The 23,554-nt window shown below is 48.0% G+C and overlaps 2 protein-coding genes across 2 annotated transcripts; one reads left to right on the top strand and one right to left on the bottom strand.

The window, feature by feature from the left end:
* The first annotated feature begins 657 nt into the window (after positions 1-657).
* On the top strand, positions 658-5,380 carry LOC123119603 (eukaryotic translation initiation factor 2 subunit gamma). Its single transcript, XM_044539468.1, has 9 exons — positions 658-886; positions 1,182-1,295; positions 2,352-2,413; positions 2,838-2,950; positions 3,238-3,340; positions 3,844-4,071; positions 4,155-4,373; positions 4,462-4,722; positions 4,804-5,380. Exons 2-9 carry the CDS (start codon positions 1,190-1,192, stop codon positions 5,104-5,106), a joined length of 1,395 nt encoding a protein of 464 aa, XP_044395403.1. The 5' UTR covers positions 658-886; positions 1,182-1,189; the 3' UTR covers positions 5,107-5,380.
* An 8,882-nt stretch (positions 5,381-14,262) lies between these two features.
* Positions 14,263-15,846, bottom strand: LOC123124408 (aspartic proteinase nepenthesin-1-like). The gene has a single exon (XM_044545021.1). It carries the CDS (start codon positions 15,748-15,750, stop codon positions 14,440-14,442), a length of 1,311 nt encoding a protein of 436 aa, XP_044400956.1. The 5' UTR covers positions 15,751-15,846; the 3' UTR covers positions 14,263-14,439.
* Between the last annotated feature and the right edge of the window lie 7,708 nt (positions 15,847-23,554).

Here is a 23,554-nt window from a genome sequence, read left to right as displayed (position 1 = left end):
GACTCTTCATGTTAGGTTTGGGGCGACGGAGTGGCGGTGTTGCCCGAGGGTAGGAATAGTGTTCTACTCGTCCTATCCATGTTCCGTTGGTATGTCTTCAACCGACGAGAGACGTGTGGAGTTGTGTCTCCGACGGGTCTTCCGGTATTCGATCGGTTTTGGTTTTCGGTTGATCCGCCTGGATTCGGTCGACTTTCGTGGTCTTTGGAGTCTCTACAAGCTCTTTTTGGGGTTTTTTTTTTCCTTCAAGGCAGCGAATTGCTTTGTAGATCGCAGCCGCCGGCGTCTTCTGGTCTGCATCGATGACTTTTCGACCGCTTCTTATACCAACTCTCGGGTTTCAAAAAGTTTGCTTTGCTGAGGCGGAGGCCCAAAGACGATATCGAGTTATTCTCATGACGCATTATCGGTGGATGCAGGAGGAAGAAGAGTTCGACATCCCTAAAATTTTGATTTTCCTATTTTCCTATTTTTTAGGGGTGATTTTTTTTTCATGTAAGGGTGTGTTTGTAAGGATATTTAATATATGCCCTTGGGCCTTTTCGTTTTTTTTCCCCAGGGGTTCAAGGAGGCTACGAGAAAGGAGGACACTGGAATGGGCCGGCTTCCTCGTGAAATTGGACAAAACAACGTATTTTTGTTTGGCTCGACAGAATAACACACCCCTGTACACGAACCCTTAACCCTCCCCCCCTCCCCCCCCAGACGCCGCCTCACTGCCGCCGCGTCCTCGCTCTCGCAAGCACCACCGGCGACACCCCCGTCTCCGGCGACCGGCTTCCTAGCGCCCTCCCCGCTCGCCCCCTCTGCGCGCAGCGCATCCACGTGCGCGGCGACCCTCCTCGTCGCGTTAAGCACACCCAGCTCGACGGTCCTCCAACCCAAGGCGAGTCCCTCGTCCTCCCCTAGATCCCATCCCTCCTTGCACGCTCTCGCCGTCGGATACGGGAGGCCGCTGATTCCGTGGCTAAGGCCAGACTAGAAGTGAAGTTGGCCGTCGAGTTTTAGGTTGGATGGTGGAGAACTCGGTAGATTCTAGATTGTGGTTGTCCTTTTTGGATCAGTTTTACTGCTGCAGCTGCGCCAGCATATGTTGTTTTCCTGCAACTGGTCTTTGGTTCAGTGAACGCGAGTCGGAGACACAGGGTGATAACACTGTTTGTATCATTTGTTTCTTTCAGTTTCAATCATGGCGCGCCGAGGATTGATGGAGCAGGACCTAACCAAGCTTGATGTTACCAAGCTGCACCCGTTGTCGCCTGAAGTTATCTCGCGCCAAGCGACGATCAACATTGGTACTGATTCGTCCTTCTGGCAATGTTTTGATGTTCAGTAATTATCAGTATGGAGAATTTACAGGCGTTCAACAGTACAAAGCTATGTGGATTGTCCCTTATGTTCTCCGTAATTAGTATGATGTGTGGAATGTTTGCTGTTTACTGTTGTACATTCTCTGGTGGTCCCTATTATATTACCTTTGTCCCAAATTACTGTGTCTATGTATATATTTCACAGTGGAGTTTCATTTGCATGATGTTGCTCATTTTTTTTGTGGTACTTAGATGTTGCAACCATTGTCTTTTCTCTGTATATGCACCTGTTTAAGCCTTGACCACGATGCTGAAGCCTCACCTGTTGTTTTTTTGGTTGCGCTTAATCCTTTTGTGACTGCATGGGGGGAAGCAATATGATTTCTTTTTATGATAGTGCGATGGATCATGTATTGCCTTAAGTGATGCACATGACGTCTCACTTATTTAAGAATAATAAATGCCATTTTTGGAAAATGCCATTGGAACTCTTAAAGCCAGGGTGCTTTGATGGAGCAAACTTTCCTAGTATAACTAGTGGATTTTGTTTTGTGAACCATCAATTATTCTTGTTTGTTTTTATCATAGTTCAAAAAGGCGTTCCTAGGCACTCGCCTAGGCGTGCTTAAGCGCTGGGTGTTGGCATAACGCCTCACTTGGCACTAAAAAAAGGGGTGGCCTCGATGCAGCAAGGGAGAGAGGATGAGAGGGGGGGGGGGGGGGGGGGCGGCGTGAGGAGGATACCTAGATTTTCAGTCGACTGTACCATACGCGAGCTCTATTAGGAGAACAGGAAGATGGGCCTGTGGTTTAATAGGCTAGGCCAGCCCATCTAGCTTATTTCTTCATGCTACAGTACTAACACCTACTCGCGCATAAGCTATCAATGCACAAGTAGGTGGCCAAACGCATGATTAACGCCTAGCGCTTATTTGTACTGTGTTTTTTATCTATATTTTTATGTGGCATTTGGGTCATATCCGAATTTTTGGTGACTTTGTGCGGTGGCATGATATTTGCGATCTTTATGTTACACCTCAGGTACAATTGGTCACGTGGCCCATGGGAAGTCTACTGTTGTGAAAGCTATATCTGGAGTTCAGGTATCATTCATTCTGTTGGCCACATTTTCTTTCCATTCTGTGTAAAGCCTGTTAAGTATTTATCACATTTATCAGTAACCCTTGTGAGTTTGCCATATTACTCAAATACGTCATGCTAATATTACTTTTGGTTATATAAATGAGTAAACTACACCTAGCACTTGCTAGGAATGCGCTGCAGATTTCTTTAAACCTGATTGATAATAGCATAGTCTGGGAATTCATTTAATATTACTATTAGAAAAAATATAAGTGCTCTAGTTCTCGGCTCGAGTGATGGCACTGTTGTAATTCATGCTACCTTTGTTTTTTGCAATAATTTCTAGAATGATTACTAATTAAATGGATGTTGATGTGCTCATTCTGTTCCATATGGAATTTTTTTAGTATTATTATTGTCTGATGCCTTTGTTTTGATTTTTAGACTGTTCGCTTCAAGAATGAGCTTGAACGTAACATCACTATCAAGCTGGGATATGCTAATGCAAAAATCTATAAATGCGAGGATGACAGATGTCCACGACCAATGTGTTACAAGTATGCTAAATTTCTTATCTTCTTTACCTGATTAGCTTCTATTACTGTCAGCCTCTACATTTTAGAGCAACGAACTTCAGGGGGCACTGTTCCATGCTCCTATAAATTATTGAACCTGTATGCTCATATGATTATTTTCTAGTGAATACAATGTAGAACTCATGATTGAAATCTCAAATTTGATCCCCAGAATTAGATAACGTATGATTATTTACCAGACCCAAAATTACTGCTTTGGTTTTAAACTCTTGGACACTATTTGACTTCTATTCATCAATTATATAAAGGGCTTATGGAAGCGGGAAAGAAGATACTCCTGCCTGTGATGTTCCTGGGTTTGAAAACACTAGGATGAAGCTCCTGAGACATGTTTCCTTTGTTGATTGCCCGGTATGATGTAGCTCTACCCTTTTTCTGTTATGAATGTTCTCTTCTGCGTATCTAGTACATGAATGCTTACAGGTACTCCCTCCGTCCGAAAATACTTGTCATCAAAATGAATAAAAAGGGGTGTATCTAGAACTAAAATACGTCTAGATATACCCCCTTTTATCCATTTTGATGACAAGTATTTCCGGACGGAGAGAGTAGTACATAGCCCGACCATTTCTTGCCCTACCCAAGTGATTAGTAACATTTTTGCATTCTACAGTTTTACTTGCATCACCATAGATAATAATGGCTTGTTTACACTTGTAATTGTACCACCATAGATAATAATGGCTGTTTACACTTCTAATTGTATCGCCAAATTATTCAAGTGAATCATTATATTAATTAGGAAGTCATCAGAGTTTTCTGATGGATCATTACATATTCTTTTCATTATTGGAACTTGAATATGATATTATGTAAATGTTGTATGTATTTAGAATATCTACCTTGTTGAACAGGGCCACGACATTCTCATGGCTACAATGCTTAATGGAGCAGCCATCATGGATGGAGCCTTGCTTCTGATAGCAGCAAATGAAAGTTGCCCACAACCCCAGACATCTGAGCATCTAGCAGCTGTTGAAATCATGCGTCTCCAACATCTCATAATTTTGCAGAATAAGATTGATCTTATCCAGGAAAATGCAGCAATGAACCAGCATGAAGCAATCCAAAAATTTATCCAGGTCACTACTGTTCGTCATTTCTCGTGTTATAAATACATGTCTTCTCTTTCATGGTTTGATCTTTTTCACTACCATCTGTGCAGGGCACGATAGCTGAAGGTGCTCCTGTGGTGCCAATATCTGCCCAGCTGAAGTACAACATTGATGTGATCTGTGAATACATTATCAAGAAAATCCCCATTCCGGAAAGGAACTTCACTTCACCTCCCAACATGATTGTTATTCGTTCCTTTGATGTCAACAAGCCTGGTTCAGAGGTTGATGAAATTAGGGGTGGGGTAGCAGGTGGCAGCATTCTCAGGGTATGTAGATATATAAACTGAATTAGATCATGAGTGTTCTTGCTTTTCGTGTGGTAAATATAAACTGAGTGTGGATTCTAATTTACAGGGAGTCCTCAGGGTGAACCAGAACATTGAAGTTCGCCCTGGCATTGTCATGAAGGATGAGAGTGGCAACATCAAGTGCACCCCAATCTATTCAAGGATTGTCTCGCTCTACGCTGAGCAGAATGAACTCCAATTTGCTGTGCCAGGAGGGCTTATTGGTGTGGGAACAACCATGGATCCAACTTTGACTCGTGCTGACAGGCTGGTTGGCCAGGTTCTAGGAGAAATCGGGGCGCTCCCTGACGTATTCGTGGAGCTTGAGGTTTGTCGAATCTTTGCTGCCTCATGATTTTAGCCAAACAGAGACAGCTATTAATCACAATCCTTGGACATTGCTTTGCAGATCAACTTCTTCCTTCTCCGAAGGCTGCTGGGTGTCAGAACAAAGGGTACAGAGAAGGCAGGTAAGGTCTCCAAGCTCACCAAGGGGGAGATCCTGATGCTTAACATCGGATCCATGTCCACCGGCGCCCGTGTGGTCGCCGTGAAGAATGATCTCGCCAAGCTCCAGCTCACCGCGCCCGTCTGCACAAGCAAAGGCGAGAAGGTCGCGTTGAGCCGCCGTGTCGAGAAGCATTGGCGCCTCATTGGATGGGGCCAGATCCAAGCCGGTGCGACCCTCGAAGTTCCACCGTGCCCACTCTGAAGCACACCCGCCCTCTGAAACGAAAAGCCGCATAGCTTGCGAAACAAGAGAAGCGAAATGTGGGAGGGCAGAGAGCTCCTAGGTACAGTTTTTGTGAGGTGGAGGAGAAAACATTATGAGTGTGAAAGTTCTTCTATTGCGGGATTTGTCTACGCTTTCTCGTTTTCTGAATTTAGGATTTGTTATACTTGCTGTGTTATCATGGCCGTGGTTAGTAGGCGAGCAACCTACTACTTTGGTTCAGGTTTACTCTAATCGTCTTGCCTATTTTTCATTGACTCCATTTGTCAGTATTGCTCCTAATTTTACTCAGCTTGTGCCTTGTTTGTTGACTGCAATGTTCCTTGCCAACGAGTTGTAGTACGTGCTCTCTCGGTTTCTAAATATAAGCCCTTTTAAAGATTTCAATAGGGACTATATACGAGGGCTTTGTTTCTAAATATAAGCCCTTTTAGAGATTTCAATAGGGACTACATACGAGGGCTGGCAATGTGGATTACCTAGGAGGTATCTCCGTGACAACTTTTTCATGCCCATCCCCATCCCTATACTCGTCTGCGGGGATAAAAATATTTCCATCCCCGTCCCATCAGGTTTTTTATCCCGTGGAAAAACCTAGACACGCAATTAACAACAATCTTCAATAGCATTTCAATAGGAAAAATATACTAGTATTTTGGCATAATAAATAGTAATATGTTGTTGCTAGGTTAGGGCTTTTTTAGTGCTTTTTGGCCAAAAGGGTGGGATGGGTGAAAATTTGGGTGGGTAAGGACAGGAATTACACGTGATCTACGAATTTTAGAGCCCACATCTACGTCCTTGACCGGTAAGGTGGGTAACGGTTACGGGTAATGCTGACCCATCCTCATCCCCGTCTTGCACGCTGGTAAGGTATTTGACCCATCAGCTTTCCCGTGGGCATTAAAGCTTGAATATAGATGCATATATACGCATTTTAGTGTGTAAACTCACTCATTTTGCTCCTTATGTGCTTTATATTAGAATCTCTATAAAAGACTTATATTTAGGAACAGATGGAGTATTACTCACAGATGCCAAGAAACGTTGCTAGTTTACCAAATAAATTTTGAGGAGAACAAGTTGCTAGTTTACCAAATAAATTTCTACTTTTAATTACAACCTTGAGAGGAGGCTACATTGCCTATTTCATTTGACTCCATTATTATGTCTTGCCTTGAGCAGGGTTCAGTTGGTCCTAATTTTTCTCAGCATGTGCCTTGTTTGATTTTTTTTTACTATGACAACAATACTGTATGCTTCCCAATCGCAGTGAAAGGTAATCGACGACTGTTGTTTGAAAGGAAAACAGATGAACGGCTGGATGAATCGGAAAGAAAAACCTGTCCGAGTTGGTTTGCGCACGACGAAGCAATGTACGCAATCTGTATGCCGCTCTGACTATTACTACCAATTATAGTCCTCCACATCAGTTTGTTTGAAAAAAAAAAAACTTTTGTAGATGTACCATTACACTGGGCTTTCCGAGGTGAGGGTAGGATGCGCTCACCCCGCAAAAAAAAAAAGAGGGTAGGATGCGCTCACTTGCATAACAGGGCTGTATGGCGGTATTAAGTACTATCCGAATTATCCAATCCAACTCAAGTGGTGGCTCTCCTCCACCGCCGTTTAAATGGCATATGTCTATCCTTGCTATTGCTAACAATTTTCAGCAGGCTAACGTAAAGAAGAGTTCAGTTGTGCAAGAGAGATGGAAGAAACCTGACCCCAAATTTGTAAAGCTGAATGTAGACGCTGCATTTTATGCTACAGAAGGTGCTGGTGCCACAGCAGCGGTGATTAAAGATGATAAAGGGGTCTTTCTAGCAGCACAATGTATTTTCATTCCTTATGCTTCTAGCGTGGTTACCACTGAAGCCCAAGCAATGAGGGATGGACTAAATTTTGCAAACTCTTTGGGATTCCTGCGAGTGGAGGCGGAATCAGATTCATTGATCGTAATTGAAGCATGCGAGGGGCAATCAAGATGGTGGGACGAAGTTGCTGCAATTTTTGCTTAGTTGTGTGGATGTTTCAGTTTTGATTGGGAAGGTCAAATTTAAGCATTGCTTTCGTAGTTCAAATCAAGCGACTCATGTGCTAGCAAATTATAGTTTTTGTAATAAGACTTCTAGTATCTGGACGGATGAATCGCCGGGATGTCTAGTTTCGAAACTTGTGGATGATGTAATTCCTATCTAAGTTAATAAAGCTAGCCATGATGGTCTTCCCTAAAAAAAACTCAAGTGGTATAAATTAGTATCCTAAAAGATGTTATTAACTCAGATGAACTACACTTATCATATATACTCCCTCCGTCCGGAAATACTTGTCCTAGAAATGAAAAATATGGATGTATTTATAACTAAAATAAGTCTAGATACAACCATTTCGAGGACAAGTATTTCCGAACGGAGGGAGTACTTAAATAGTTGATCTCACTAACTCAATTATTTTGAAATGTAACTGTATCAATTCATCATGTCATCATGTCTCATTAAATATAATTCTCTCAACATACAACTATGCCACTATGCATGAAAAAAATACCCACCTTAGCATGCGTCAAGAATGTTATTTATGTTAGATGTAAATTCTCTACAACTATATTAATCTAATATATTGAATTATATGTACTTGAGTATCAATTCTCATATTGCTAATCGGAATACTAAAGTATATGCTGTCAAATCTCATAAAACTCAAGTGGTTAAACAATCAAGTCTGGCTACGTGTCTAGGGTTAGGGCTTGGCGCCTCGCGGGCGACCGTGCGTAGCCAGCCAAATTCTTCACGGGAGCGATATGAGTATGCGTGGATTAGGAAATATGGAATCGGATTCGTCTACGTTTGCTGCTGAGTTGAATCGTACTACCCCAGAAAACCGTGTTGAACGGGGCAAGGCAGGTGTGGAAGCAGATAAAAGGAACAGGGCGCCGCAAGAGGAAAAGCGATCTCGCAAAGTTTTTGTCAACCCACTCTTCGATCCGGACCCTGGTATCGATCGGTCGATTCTACGGCCGCGAGCGATGTCGTCCACGGGCACTGGGGGTGATCATGGGGGAACCGATGAGGATCCTACCCACCCGAAGGTGCTGACGGGCGGCGCGCTGGTAGCGGGCGCAGCGAAGGGAGATCAGAGGGATTGGAGGGCACGGGAGCGGATCAGCGAGCAATTGGCATGGTGCTGCTCGGGAGGGGATGGCCGACCCTGTTGAGAATTTGGATGGAGAAGTGGACATGGACGATGATGCGTTTCTGGAACTTGACCCAGAGGAGGAGGAAACCATGGCGACCCCGATGGCTCCCCCGTCTCCATGGCGCCTATTGGCGAGGTATGTGAATCAGAGGCGACCAAATACAAAGGACTTGACAGATCACTTTCATGCTGTATGGCAGATCCGAGCGGGACTGAACATCGCCCCCATTAGGAAGAATTGGTATGTGATAACGCTGCAATCCCAGGGAGACTTTGATTTTGTTGCTAGAGGAGGTCCGTGGATTCATCGTGGTAATGTGTTGCTTGTAGCCCCGTTCATTGGGAACGCGAGACCATCAGAGTCCGTGCTTGAAGCTGTACCTGTGTGGGTGAGATTCTATGATGTGCCTTGGGACAAGCAAACTTGTGCGTATGGATGGAGGATTGGCAAGCTATTGGGGAAGGTCTTGGCTGTAGATGCGGATGACTCGGGCACTATGGTACGTGAGTTTCTTAGGGTCAGAATTGAGCTACCACTTAACCGTCGCTTGCAGATGCAAGTATCCATTGGAATCAAGGGAAGTGCACACGAACCAGAAAAGTATGAACTAAGGTATGAGAGGGTGCCGCACTACTGTTTTTGGTGCAGTTTCATTGGCCATGATGACACGGAGTGTGAGAAGAAAAGATTGGGGGTGCCAAAGAGGGAGTATGATGACAGGTTGAGGTGCTCTCCTCTGCGTAAATTTGAACACCGCCCAACGAACATTCCAGCAGGGGCAAAGCCTACATCGGCAAGGGGCCTAGATTTTTCCTCAGGCGGCATGGGATCACCAAATCTGGGAGGTGCACCAATGGGTCGAAGTAGTAGACGCAGCATGCAGATGGAGCAGCATATACCTGAACGTGTGGATGCTAGGGATGGTTTTGAACGTCAGGAGAGAAGGGGTGAACTGGTGGTGGATGCGGCCTTAGCTGGACAGATTCGGGCCATGCATATGCGCCTTAATAGAGAGATTCCTGAGTCGAGTAATATGCATGAACGTGGCGGCCGTAAGCAACATAAAACTGCTGGGCGCGGGCCAGGAAGGATCCCTATGCCCATTCCACTGGCATGTAAACCTCCAGTAAAGATGTTTGGACCGCTGGATTTGATGCATTCACCAGATATGATACCGTCTATGAGAGGCACTGATTCACTTGTGGTTTCATATGGACCATCTGATGTAGTCATGTCTGATGCTGAGTCGGTCCTTGGGAAGCGTCAGGCCCTTAGTGATGCTGATCATGAGGAGGAGCACCAGGGGGATACACATGTGGTGGATCAAGACAGGGAAGAGGAGGGTGGAAAATCTAAAAAAGGCAAAGTCAAGAGGACAGAGGAGGCTATTGAACTGGACATGGGGGCGAAGGGAGAGGTGGATATGGAGGCAACCAGCCCAGGGGCCGCTGGTAAACTGACGGGGCCATTTGTGGCGCCCCGTCAGGAGCAATGAATTGTTTAAGTTGGAACTGTCGGGGTGTTGGGAATAAACCGACAGTTCGGGATCTGGTGGCTTTGGTTAGGGCTACTGAATCAAAGATTGTGTTCCTGTGTGAGACTAGACAAAGTGCAGAAAAAGTCCGTCGTCTTCGTGCTAGATTGGGTCTTAGAGGTTTTGCTGGTGTCGACAGTGTTGGGCTTAGTGGGGGTCTTGCTTTGTTTTGGTGTGATCAGATGTACGTGGATGTTAAAGATTCGAATGAAAGATATATTGATGCGTATGTGCGTGTGTCCCCCAGTGCTCCGATGTGGCGTTTAACTTGTGTTTATGGCGAACCACGTACGGAAAACCGTCATCGTATGTGGGCAACAATGCAAAATCTGAAAGTGCAGTCTGATCTTCCTTGGTGTGTCATAGGGGATTTTAATGAAGCTCTCTGGTCCTTTGAACATATGTCAGCCACCCCAAGAAGTGAACCTCAGATGCAAGCCTTTAGGGATGTACTGAAAACTTGTAATCTGGTGGACTTGGGGTTCCAAGGCCTCCCATTCACATATGATAATAAACAACGTCGAAACAGAAATGTTATAGTGCGGTTGGATCGAGCGGTGGCGGACAACAACTGGCGTAATTTATTCAGTGCTGCCAAGGTGGTCCATCAGGTATCACCTTGTTCTGACCATCTTCCTATTTTACTAAAGTGTGTTGCCGATGAAGAAAAGGTATACAGGCCAAGTTTTAGAAGGTATGAAATTTTCTGGGAAAGAGATGCAAGTCTACAGGAAAGAATTGCCAATGCCTGGGAGGAGGCCGGTGCCAAGTTTAACCTTGGTGATGTCCGGGCGGGGCTCAAGAGTTTATTGCTTAATCTGCATGCGTGGGGAAAGAAAAGGTTTGGTAACGTCACTAGAGAGCTTGAGAAGTCCAGAACTAAATTAGAAGAGCTGCTCAATATGAATGTGGACAGAGATGAAATAAAAAAGGTCTCTGACCATATGAATGAATTGTTGTACCAGGAGGAAATGTTGTGGCTGCAACGGTCGCGCATCGACTGGCTAAAATAGGGCGACCAGAATACAGAATTCTTTCACAGGAAAGCGGTTTGGCGTGCTCGTAAGAATAAGGTGAGAAGTTTAATTGATAACAATGGTGTTGAACATGCAGATCACAAGGCGATGGGTGGCCTAGTGCAAGAATATTTTCAGAACATCTTTTCCAAGGATACGTCTTTGAACCCAACTCCGGTGGTGAACCTCTTCGAGCCTGTGGTCACTGATGCGATGAATGTAAATCTGTGTGCTGAATTTTCGGAGAAGGAGATAGCTGATGGGCTCTTTCAGATCGGCCCCTTAAAAGCTCCGGGAAGTGATGGACTGCCGGCACGTTTTTTTCAACGAAATTGGAGTATCTTCAAGGGCGAGATTGTCAGCGCGGTAAGGAAGTTTTTCCAAACTGGAATTATGCCCAAGGGTGTCAATGAGGCCATCATTGTTCTCATCCCAAAAACTGACGAGCCTAAGCGGGTAACGGATTTTCGGCCTATTAGTCTCTGTAACGTAATATATAAGATAGTGGCCAAGTGCTTGGTCAATCGCCTTCGCCCTATTCTGGATGAGATCATTTCACCGTTTCAGAGTGCATTTGTACCTGGCCGGCTGATTACGGACAACACACTGTTGGCGTTTGAATGTGTTCATGCAATACATCAGGAGAAGAAGCCGGATGCTAGCTTTTGTGCATACAAGTTAGACCTACTCTAAGGCATATGATAGGGTTGACTGGGGATTCTTGGAGCGAGTGATGGTCAGGTTGGGTTTTGCTCATCGTTGGGTGCAATGGATCATGACGTGCGTTACCACGGTGAGGTATACTATAAAATTTAATGGAACTCTTCTTGAATCGTTCGCACCGGAGCGAGGCCTCCGGCAAGGTGATCCCTTATCGCCATTTCTATTCCTATTTGTGGCTGATGGGTTATCTGAGTTGCTTAAACAGGGAGTGAGAACAAATGCTATAGAGCCGCTAAAAATATGTCGTGGAGCCCCGGGGGTCTCGCACTTGCTATTTGCGGATGACACGCTTCTCTTCTTCAAGGCGAACCAACAGCAGGCAGGGGCGGTGCAGGACATTATTCATGCTTATGAGAGTACCACGGGACAGCTAATCAACCCGGCAAAATGCTCAATACTGTTTGGACAGTCATGTCCACCTAATGTACAGGAAAATGTGAAACAACAACTACAAATCATGAAGGATCAGTTTGAGGAGAAATACTTAGGACTCCCGACTCCGGAAGGCCGCATGCATAAATGGAAGTTCCAAAATTTGCAAGTAAAATTGATGAAGCGTATATGTATTTGGGGCGATGGATATATGGCTCAAGCTGGCAGAGAAGTGTTGATCAAGGCGGTGGCACAATCAATCCCCACGTATATCATGGGCGTCTTCAAGCTTCCATTCTCTGTGTGCGATGATCTTACACGGATGGTCCGGAACTACTAGTGGGACTCAGAGAAAGGAAAACGGAAAACTCACTGGATGGCTTGGGATCAAATCATCAAACCCAAAGCGATGGGCGGCCTTGGGTTTCGGGATTACAGAATCTTCAATCAAGCACTCCTCGCTCGGTAGGCATGGCGTTTGTTGATCAACCCGGACAGCTTGTGTGCTCGGGTCTTGAAAGCGAAATATTATCCTAATGGGCGACTAGAGGATACTGTTTTTGCAGGCAATGCTTCATCGAGGTGGCAGGCCATTACGTATGGACTGGAGCTCCTAAAAAAAGGTCTCCTATGGAGGATCGGTGACGGACAATCTGTTTGTATATGGCGCGATCCATGGCTGGAGCGGCCAGGGTCGTACCGGCCGATATCACATGTCGGAAGGTGCAGGCTTCGGCGTGTAGCTGAGCTGATGGACGACCGTGGCATGTGGAGAAGGGAGTTGCTGCAGCAGTACTTTACACAGCCAGACGTCGTCGAGATTATCAAGCTGCGGCCCTCACCGAGGATGCATGATGTCCTAGCCTGGGGGCCGGATCCGAGAGGCATTTTCTCCGTCAAATCAGCCTATAAAATGGGGCTGGAGGAAAAACTGCGCGCATCTTCATGCGCGGCGAGCAGGGCACCGGACGGCAATCGTGCCGTCTGGACGACATTGTGGAGGTGCCCTGCTCCACCTAAGGTACGGGTCTTTGGTTGGCGGATAGCAACTAATTCTTTGGCAACTATGGAAAATAAGCATAAAAGAAATCTGGAACATTCTGATGTTTGTGTCATGTGTGGCGTCGAGCGGGAGGATACCTTTCACGCCATGTGTAGGTGCCCTATGGCGTGCGCCCTATGGGATGCTATGAAGGAGTCATGGCCTCTTCCGGACCTGCGGAGGGTGTCCAATACCGGCGAAGAATGGCTTCTACATCTCCTGAATAACAGCACGGAATTGCAGCGCTTGGTCATTCTGATGAGCTTTTGGCGAGCTTGGCACTGTCGGAACGAAGTCATACACCATAAACCGACACCACCAATCGAGAGTTCAAGGAGATTTCTGAATAGCTACATCGACTCCCTGTTATGCATCAAACAGCAACCACAAGGAGACTTGGTGAAAGGGAAGATGGTGGTTCAGAAGGTGCCACAAGTGGTAAGGCAATCAGAGGTTCAGTCTAGTGTTACACCTGAATCTACATGGGTAAAACCACCACCTGGCTGGGTGAAACTGAATGTTGATGGGTCACATATCCCTGGCGAGTGTACTGGAGGTGCGGGCATGGTCTTGAGGGACGACACGGGTGCCATCATCTTCTCGTCGTGTCGGTTTCTTCGATCATGCCACACACCAATGGAGGCGGAAATAGCAGCGTGTCTCGAGGGCACGTCCCTGGCGCTGCAGCGTACAGAGAAACCCATAATTGTGGAACTAGACTGTAAAGAAGGAGTGGTAGCTTTGACGGTCAGCGGAGTTAACAGGTCTTCGTTGGCCGGGTTTATCGAGGAGACGAAGAGGCTATTGCATGGAGTACGGCGTCATGTTTTTGCCCACGTCCGGCGCATGGCCAACATGGCGGCGCATTGCATGGCTCAAAGAGGACGTACTAGCCAACGTACGATGGTTTGGCTGTAAGCTGGGCCTGATAATTTATGTTCTATTTGTGAAAACGAGTGTACAAACATTACTTAATTAATGAATGCTCGTTTCACCCGAAAAAAAAAATCTCATAAAAGTTACTACATCCAATTCTAGCTGGAACGCACGGGTATCATCTCTAGGTTTAGAAAGGATCCTCTGTTCATTAAAATATACTCCATCCGTCCCAAAATTCTTGTCTTAGATTTGTCCAAATACGGATGTATTAAGTCATGTTTTAGTATTAGATACATCCGTATCTAGACTAATCTAAGATAAAAATTTTGGGACGGAGGGAGTATATAAGACGTTTTATTGAGGGTATAGGAGTTTAGCGCTAGGACAATTTTACCCTCTTGAAAGTTTTTAAGGGGTCGTGTACAAAAAATTGGAGAAAGCAATTAATGGGATCAGCTTAGTACATAGTTCATCTAAAAAAATGCTTAGCACATAGATCATCTAAAAGAAATGCTTAGCACATAGACAAGGACACAAGGTTAGGGGCTCATAGAACGCTGCAGTCTGCGGTCTGGAACGAAAGCTCCCCCTTGCCGATGTCGTAGAGCAGGTGCAAGTCTTGCTGCTGGAAGTTGCCGATCACGCTCTCGTAACCTCCTTCCTCGATCAGCATGCATGCCGTCGACTTGTCCACGGGCCCCCAGTAGCTCCCCGCCGGCACCGCCATGTCCGCACCGCCACTGAAGTGGAAGACCAGCGCCGGCACGACCTTGTCGACGTCGTCCCGTGCCACACACAGGTCCAGTCCGGTGTCCGCCGGCGGCTGCACGAGGCTGCGGTTCAGCTGCCGAGTCACCTCCTCGCCCAGCGCCCTGTACGCGGCGTCGGCGAGGGCCGTCACAGGGCTGCCGGTGTCGATGATCACCCCGCCGGACCAATACCCGGCAGCGACCCGCCTGAGCTCGAACGCCGCGCTGGGGATCGGTAGCTTGGTCTTCCCCACGGTGATCCCCGTCAAAGGGAGGTAGTAGAACGTGCTGTAGGGGTACTCCTTGGGGCTCTTCACGAACGGTATGGACGTCACGGCGCCGCTGCCGCTCAGGCTCGCCGACGCGCCGACGAACAGGTGGCTGGAGGCGCCGTGGTTGCGGAGATAGGGGGTGAGGCAGTAGGAGAACTTTGTGGCGCCCGTCTGGGAGATGAGCGACAGGCGGCCGCGGCCGAGCCCGATGAGCCCGGACGCGCCGTTCAGGGCGCCCTTCGCGATCTGCGTCAGGCTCACGCACCCGAAGGCCAGCCTCGCCGCGCCGGACTGGAAGGTGAAGGCCTCCGTGCCGAGCGACCCGATGACGCTGCCGGCACCGTAGCTGGCGATGAAGGTGCAGCTGCCGTCCAGGCCGCAGAGGTGCACGCCGTTGGCGGCGCACAGCTTGGCGTTGTCCGCGCACGGCACGGGCGCGAAGCTCGCCGAGCTCGACAGGTTGTAGTAAGGCAGGTCCTGCTTGGCGCACGCCTTGAGGCACGTCGTCGCGCACTGGGTCCAGATGAGGTTGCTGCCGGTGTCGATGAGGGCGTCGGCGCGCTGGGGCGGGTCGCCGATGAGGTACTCGGCGATGTACTGCCGGGTGGCCAGGTGGACTGGCGCGCTCACGTCGCCGACTACCCCACGCTGCTGCTGCATGGAGGCCAGGCGTTCCCGGCTTACGGCGACAGCGCGGCGCACGCGCTCCTCCGTGGTGTAACCGGCCTTGTCGTCGACGTGGGTGAGCTTCATGCGGAGCCCTGCGCTGGCACTACTTGTGACTAGGCTTGCGCTGGAGCACAGTAGCACGAGCAGGAACACCAGAGTTCGCGCCATTTTTCCACGTTTGATTGGACCCTGTTCGGTGTTCGCTCGCTCGTGTACGTAGAAGCTAATTACAACCGGTGACGAGTGGCGGGATAGACGATGAATATAGATCGATGGATGCTATCGTCTTCGCGACATTCTTGAGGATAGATAATGGGTGGCAATGCACAAATAGTTTGACGCCAGGTAGTAGACTTACAAATTACCAATCACTGCTGATATCGACGCTGAACATGACTGCAGTGGCACCATGCGTGACATCTAAGGGCATCTTCAAGACGACTCGTAAACCTCCCGCAACCATCCGGATCACGCTGTTTGGACCGCGGAAACAATCTAACGTCGACGTGTATTAGTTCGCGGGGCGGTTCGGACGCGATATCTTCCGCAAATTGGAGATAAAAGTGTCGGAGGTTGCGTGGGTTCAGACACTCAAAACATAGGACTCCGACCCCCCCCCCCCCCGCCCCACTCTATCCCCCCTTCCGGTCCATTTCTTTTCACTCCGCCCCTTCTCCTCCTTGCTTTGCATCCGCATCCTCCACCTCTGACATCGCTGTTGTTCGTCTCCAGCCACCACAGAGGCATTGCCGGACGTCCGCAAACAGCACCGACGCGCCCGCTCGCCGTTTCGATGGAGCTTTCAGCCCTGGAGCCGTTTGAACCCAGGTTATATCGGGCCATCCCTCGGGCCGGGCCTAACCAAGCCCGACGCAGAAAACCTAGGCCCGAGCCCGACCCGGGTGTCAGGCCTAGAAATCAGGCCCAAGCCCGACACGTTAGTGTAAACGCCCGTCGGCAGTCTTCGTTAAATCTCAAATATGGCCGGCTCGGGCCCGGCCCGGCCTTCGGACTCAAAATCTAGGCCCAGGCCTAGCTCGTGAACAACATCGGGCCGAGCTGGGTCGGCCATTTTCGAGCCGGGTCGGGACGTCCGGGCCGGGCCGCCCATGGCCAGGTATAACCCAGGCACACTCCGCCCCTTCTCCTCCTTGCTTTGCATCCACATCCTCCACCTCCGACGTCGCCGTTGTTCGTCTCCGGCCGCCACAGAGGCATTGCCGGACGTCCACAACCAGCACCGACGCGCCCGCTCGCCGTTTCGATGGAGCTTTCAGCTCTGGAGCCGTTTGAACCCAGGTTATATCGGGCCATCCCTCGGGCCGGGCCTAACCAAGCCCGATGCAGAAAACCCAGGCCCGAGCCCGACCCGGGTGTCGGGCCTAGAAATCAGGCCCAAGCCCAACCCGTTAGTGTAAAAGCCCGCCGGCAGTCTTCGTTAAATCTCAAATATGGCGGGCTCGCCGGCCCGGCCTTCGGACTGAAAATCTAGGCCCAGACCTAGCTCGTGAACAACATCGGGCCGAGCCGGGTCGGCCATTTTCGGGCCGGGTCAGGTCGGGACGTCCGGGCCGGGCCGCCCATGGCCAGGTATAACCCAGGCACACTTCGCCCCCTGTCTACGACCTCCATGGCGGCCCGACAGGTGTTCGGTCAAATGTCATTGAGCTTATTTTCAAATGCTATGTCATTTTCTAGAGTACGAAGGATGGTGAGCTACTCGATCATGGAGGATGAGTTGTTGTGCGATGCGTGGCTGACCGTATCCGCGGATTTCATAGGCAGAACCAGAGGGCCGCCCTTCTGGGAGCAAGTGCATGAAAAGTTTCACGCAGGAAAGCACATTGCGCCCTATGACATGTCATCATTCAACGACGCAACATGAGGTCGTTGTCGTATCGCTGGCATGCTATCCAGGTCAGCGTCATCAAGTTTTGCAACTTGGTTAGTCAGTTTGAGGCAAGGTGGCCATTGCTGTTGGAAATATGCCCTAGAGGAAATAATAAATGGTTATTATTATATTTCTTTGTTCATGGTAATTGTCTATTGTTCATGCTATAATTGTATTGTCCGGATATCGTAATGCATGTGTGAATACATAGACCACAACGTGTCCCTAGTAAGCCTCTAGTTGACTAGCTCGTTGATCAACAGATAGTCATGGTTTCCTGACTATGGACATTGGATGTCATTGATAACGGGATCACATCATTAGGAGAATGATGTGATGGACAAGACCCAATCCTAAGCATAGCATAAAAGATCGTGTAGTTTCGTTTGCTAGAGCTTTTCCAATGTCAAGTATCTTTTCCTTAGACCATGAGATCGTGCAACTCCCGGATACCGTAGGAGTGCTTTGGGTGTGCCAAACGTCACAACGTAACTGGGTGACTATAAAGGTGCACTACGGGTATCTCCGAAAGTGTCTGTTGGGTTGGCACGGATCGAGACTGGGATTTGTCACTCCGTGTGACGGAGAGGTATCTCTGGGCCCACTCGGTAATGCATCATCATAATGAGCTCTATGTGACTAAGGCGTTAGTCACGGGATCATGCATTGCGGTACGAGTAAAGAGACTTGCCGGAAACGAGATTGAACAAGGTATTGGGATACCGACGATCGAATCTCGGGCAAGTAACATACCGATTGACAAAGGGAATTGCATATGGGATTGATTGAATCCTCGACATCGTGGTTCATCCGATGGGATCATCATGGAACATGTGGGAGCCAACATGGGTATCCAGATCCCGCTGTTGGTTATTGACCGAAGAGGCGTCTCGGTCATGTCTGCATGTCTCCCGAACCCGTAGGGTCTACACACTTAAGGTTCGGTGACGCTAGGGTTGTAGAGATATGAATATGCGGAAACCCGAAAGTTGTTCGGAGTCCCGGATGAGATCCCGGACGTCACGAGGAGTTCCGGAATGGTACGGAGGTGAAGAATTATATATAGGAAGTCATGTTTCGGCCACCGGGAAAGTTTCGGGGGTTATCGGTATTGTACCGGGACCACCGAAAGGGTCCCGGGGGTCCACCGGGTGGGGCCACCTATCCCGGAGGGCCCCGTGGGCTGAAGTGGGAAGGGAACCAGCCCCTAGTGGGCTGGGCGCCCCCCCCCATGGGCCTCCCCCCTGCGCCTAGGGTTGGAAACCCTAGGGTGCGGGGCGCCCCACTTGCCTTGGGGGGCAAGGCACCCCCCTGGCCGCCGCCCCCCCACCAGATGGGTTCTGGCCGGCGCCCCCCCTCCCAGGGGGCCTATATAAGGGGGGGGAGGGAGGGCAGTAGTATTACAGCCTTGGGCGCCTCCCTCTCCGCCTGCTACACCTCTCCCTCTCGCAGAAGCTCGGCGAAGCCCTGCCGAGACCCGCTACATCCACCACCACGCCGTCGTGCTGCTGGATCTCCATCAACCTCTCCTTCCCCCTTGCTGGATCAAGAAGGAGGAGACGTCGCTGCATCGTACGTGGGTTGAACGCGCAGGTGCCGTCCGTTCGGCACTCGGTCATCGGTGATTTGAATCACGGCGAGTACGACTCCGTCATCCACGTTCATTGGAACGCTTCCGCTCGCGATCTACAAGGTTATGTAGATGCACTCCTTTCCCCTCGTTGCTAGGATACTCCATAGATGCATCTTGGTGAGCGTAGGAAAGTTTTAAAATTATGCTACGATTCCCAACAGTGGCATCATGAGCCAGGCCCATGCGTAGTTACTATGCACGAGTAGAACACAAAGAAATTGTGGGCATTGACGTTGCCAATTCTTCTTGCCGCTACTAGTCGTTTCTTGTTTCGGCGGTATTGTAGGATGAAGCGGCCCGGACCGACCTTACACGTACGCTTACGTGAGACAGGTTCCACCGACTGACATGCACTAGTTGCATAAGGTGGCTAGCGGGTGTCTGTCTCTCCTACTTTAGTCGGAACGGATTCGATGAAAAGGGTACTTATGAAGGGTAAATAGAAATTGGTAAATCACGTTGTGGTCATACGTAGGTAAGAAACGTTCTTGCTAGAAACCTAAAACCACGTAAAAACTTGCAACAACAATTAGAGGATGTCTAACTTGTTTTTGCAGCATGTGCTATGTGATGTGATATGGCCAGAAGATGTGATGAATGATATATGTGATGTATGAGATTGATCATATTCTTGTAATAGGAATCACGACTTGCATGTCGATGAGTATGACAACCGGCATGAGCCATAGGAGTTGTCTTTATTATTTTGCATCACCTGCGTGTCATTGAATAACGCCATGTAAATTACTTTACTTTGTTGCTAAACGCGTTAGCCATAGAAGTAGAAGTAATCGTTGGCGTGACGACTTCATGAAGACACAATGATGGAGATCATGGTGTCATGCCGGTGACGAAGATGATCATGGTGCCCCGAAGATGGAGATCAAAGGAGCATGATGATATTGGCCATATCATGTCACTATTTGATTGCATGTGATGTTTATCATGTTTTTGCATCTTATTTGCTTAGAACGACGGTAGTAAGTAAGATGATCCCTTATAATAATTTCAAGAAAGTGTTCACCCTAACTGTGCACCGTTGCGAAGGTTCGTTGTTTCGAAGCACCACGTGATGATCGGGTGTGATAGATTCTAATGTTCGCATACAACGGGTGTTGACGAGCCTAGCATGTACAGACATGGCCTCGGAACACACGCAATACACTTAGGTTGACTTGACGAGCCTAGCATGTACAGACATGGCCTCGGAACACGGAGGACCGAAAGGTCGAGCATGAGTCGTATAGAAGATACGATCAACATGGAGATGTTCACCGATCTTGACTAGTCCGTCTCACGTGATGATCGGACACGGCCTAGTTAACTCGGATCATGTTTCACTTAGATGACTAGAGGGATGTCTATCTGAGTGGGAGTTCATTGTGTAATTTGATTAGATGAACTTAATTATGATGAACTTAGTCTAAAATCTTTACACTATGTCTTGTAGATCTAATGGCCAACGTTGTCCTCAATTTCAACGCGTTCCTAGAGAAAACCAAGCTGAAAGATGATGGCAGCAACTATACGGACTGGGTCCGGAACCTAAGGATCATCCTCATAGTAGCCAAGAAAGATTATGTCTTAGAAGCACCGCTAGGTGAAGCACCAATCCCAGAGAACCAAGACGTTATGAACGCTTGGCAGCATCGTGCTGATGATTACTCCCTCGTTCAGTGCGGCATGCTTTACGGCTTAGAACCGGGTCTCCAAAAGCGTTTTGAGAAACATGGAGCATATGAGATGTTTGAGGAGCTGAAAATGGTTTTCCAAGCTCATGCCCGGGTCGAGAGATATGAAGTCTCCGACAAGTTCTTCAGCTGTAAAATGGAGGAGAATAGTTCTGTTAGTGAGCACATACTCAGAATGTCTGGGTTACACAACCGCTTATCCCAGCTGGGAGTTAATCTCCCGGATGGCGCGGTCATTGACAGAATCCTCCAGTCGCTTCCACCAAGCTACAAGAGCTTTGTGATGAACTTCAATATGCAGGGGATGGAAAAGACCATTCCTGAGGTATATTCAATGCTGAAATCAGCGGAAGGGGAGATCAGAAAAGAACATCAAGTGTTGATGGTGAATAAAACCACTAAGTTCAAAAAGGGCAAGGGTAAGAAGAACTTCAAGAAGGACGGCAAGGGAGTTGCCGCGCCCGGTAAGCCAGTTACTGGGAAGAAGTCCAAGAATGGACCCAAGCCTGAAAATGAGTGCTTTTATTGCAAGGGAAGTGGTCACTGGAAGCGGAACTGCCCCAAATACTTAGCGGACAAGAAGGCCGGCAACGCCAAAGGTATATGTGATATACATGTAATTGATGTGTACCTTACCAGTACTCGTAGTAGCTCCTGGGTATTTGATACCGGTGCGGTTGCTCATATTTGTAACTCAAAACAGGAACTACGGAATAAACGGAGACTGGCGAAGGACGAGGTGACGATGCGCGTCGGGAATGGTTCCAAGGTCGATGTGATCGCCGTCGGCACGCTACCTCTGCATCTACCCACGGGATTAGTTTTAAACCTCAATAATTGTTACTTAGTGCCAGCTTTGAGCATGAACATTGTATCTGGATCTCGTTTAATTCGAGATGGCTACTCATTTAAATCCGAGAATAATGGTTGTTCTATTTATTTGAGAGATATGTTTTATGGTCATGCCCCGCTGGTCAATGGTTTATTTTTGATGAATCTCGAACGTGATGTTACACATATTCATAGTGTGAATACCAAAAGATGTAAAGTTGATAACGATAGTCCCACATACTTGTGGCACTGCCGCCTTGGTCACATTGGTGTCAAGCGCATGAAGAAGCTCCATGCAGATGGGACTTTTGGAGTCTCTTGATTACGAATCATTTGACACGTGCGAACCATGCCTCATGGGTAAGATGACCAAGACTCCGTTCTCCGGAACAATGGAGCGAGCAACCAACTTATTGGAAATCATACATACCGATGTGTGCGGTCCAATGAGTGTTGAGGCTCGCGGAGGATATCGTTATGTTCTCACTCTCACTGATGACTTAAGTAGATATGGGTATGTCTACCTAATGATACACAAGTCTGAAACCTTTGAAAAGTTCAAGGAATTTCAGAGTGAGGTTGAGAATCAACGTGACAGGAAAAAAAAATTCTTACGATCAGATCGTGGTGGAGAATATTTAAGTCACGAGTTTGGTGCACACTTAAGGAGATGTGGAATAGTTTCACAACTCACGCCGCCTGGAACACCTCAGAGAAATGGTGTGTCCGAACGTCGTAATCGCACTCTATTGGATATGGTGCGATCTATGATGTCTCTTACCGATTTACCGCTCTCATTTTGGGGCTATGCTTTAGAGACTGCCGCATTCACTTTAAATAGGGCTCCGTCGAAATCCGTTGAGACGACACCGTATGAATTATGGTTTGGGAAGAAACCTAAGCTGTCGTTTCTAAAAGTTTGGGGATGCGATGCTTATGTCAAGAAACTTCAACCTGAAAAGCTCGAACCCAAGTCGGAGAAATGCGTCTTCATAGGATACCCTAAGGAAACTATTGGGTATACCTTCTACCTCAGATCCGAAGGCAAGATCTTCGTTGCCAAGAACGGGTCCTTTCTAGAGAAGGAGTTTCTCTCAAAAGAATTGAGTGGGAGGAAAGTGGAACTTGATGAGGTGATAGTCACTCCTTCCGAACCGGAAAGTAGCGCAGCGCGGAAAAATGTTCCTGTGGTGCCTACACCAACTGGGGAGGAAGTTAATGATGATGATCATGAAGCTTCGGATCAAGTTACTACTGAACTTCGTAGGTCCACAAGGACACGTTCCGCACCAGAGTGGTACGGCAACCCTGTCCTAGAAATCATGTTGTTAGACAACGGTGAACCTTCGAACTATGAAGAAGCGATGGCGGGCCCGGATTCCGACAAATGGCTAGAAGCCATGAAATCCGAGATAGGATCCATGTATGAAAACGAAGTATGGACTTTGACTGACTTGCCCGATGATCGGCGAGCCATAGAAAACAAATGGATCTTTAAGAAGAAGACGGACGCGGATGGTAATGTGACCATCTACAAAGCTCGACTTGTCGCTAAGGGTTATCGACAAGTTCAAGGGGTTGACTACGATGAGACTTTCTCACCCGTAGCGAAGCTGAAGTCCGTCCGAATCATGTTAGCAATTGCCGCATACTATGATTATGAGATATGGCAGATGGACGTCAAAACGGCATTCCTTAACGGCTTCCTTAAGGAAGAGTTGTATATGATGCAGCCGGAAGGTTTTGTCGATCCTAAGAATGCTAACAAAGTATGCAAGCTCCAGCGCTCAATCTATGGGCTGGTGCAAGCATCTCGGAGTTGGAACATTCGCTTTGATGAGATGATCAAAGCGTTTGGGTTTACACAGACTTATGGAGAAGCCTGTGTTTACAAGAAAGTGAGTGGGAGCTCTGTAGCATTTCTCA

This window comes from Triticum aestivum, chromosome 5D, assembly GCF_018294505.1.
Source record: "Triticum aestivum cultivar Chinese Spring chromosome 5D, IWGSC CS RefSeq v2.1, whole genome shotgun sequence".
NCBI classification, from domain to species: domain Eukaryota; kingdom Viridiplantae; phylum Streptophyta; class Magnoliopsida; order Poales; family Poaceae; genus Triticum; species Triticum aestivum.
This window is presented reverse-complemented; position numbering and strand designations above follow the sequence as displayed.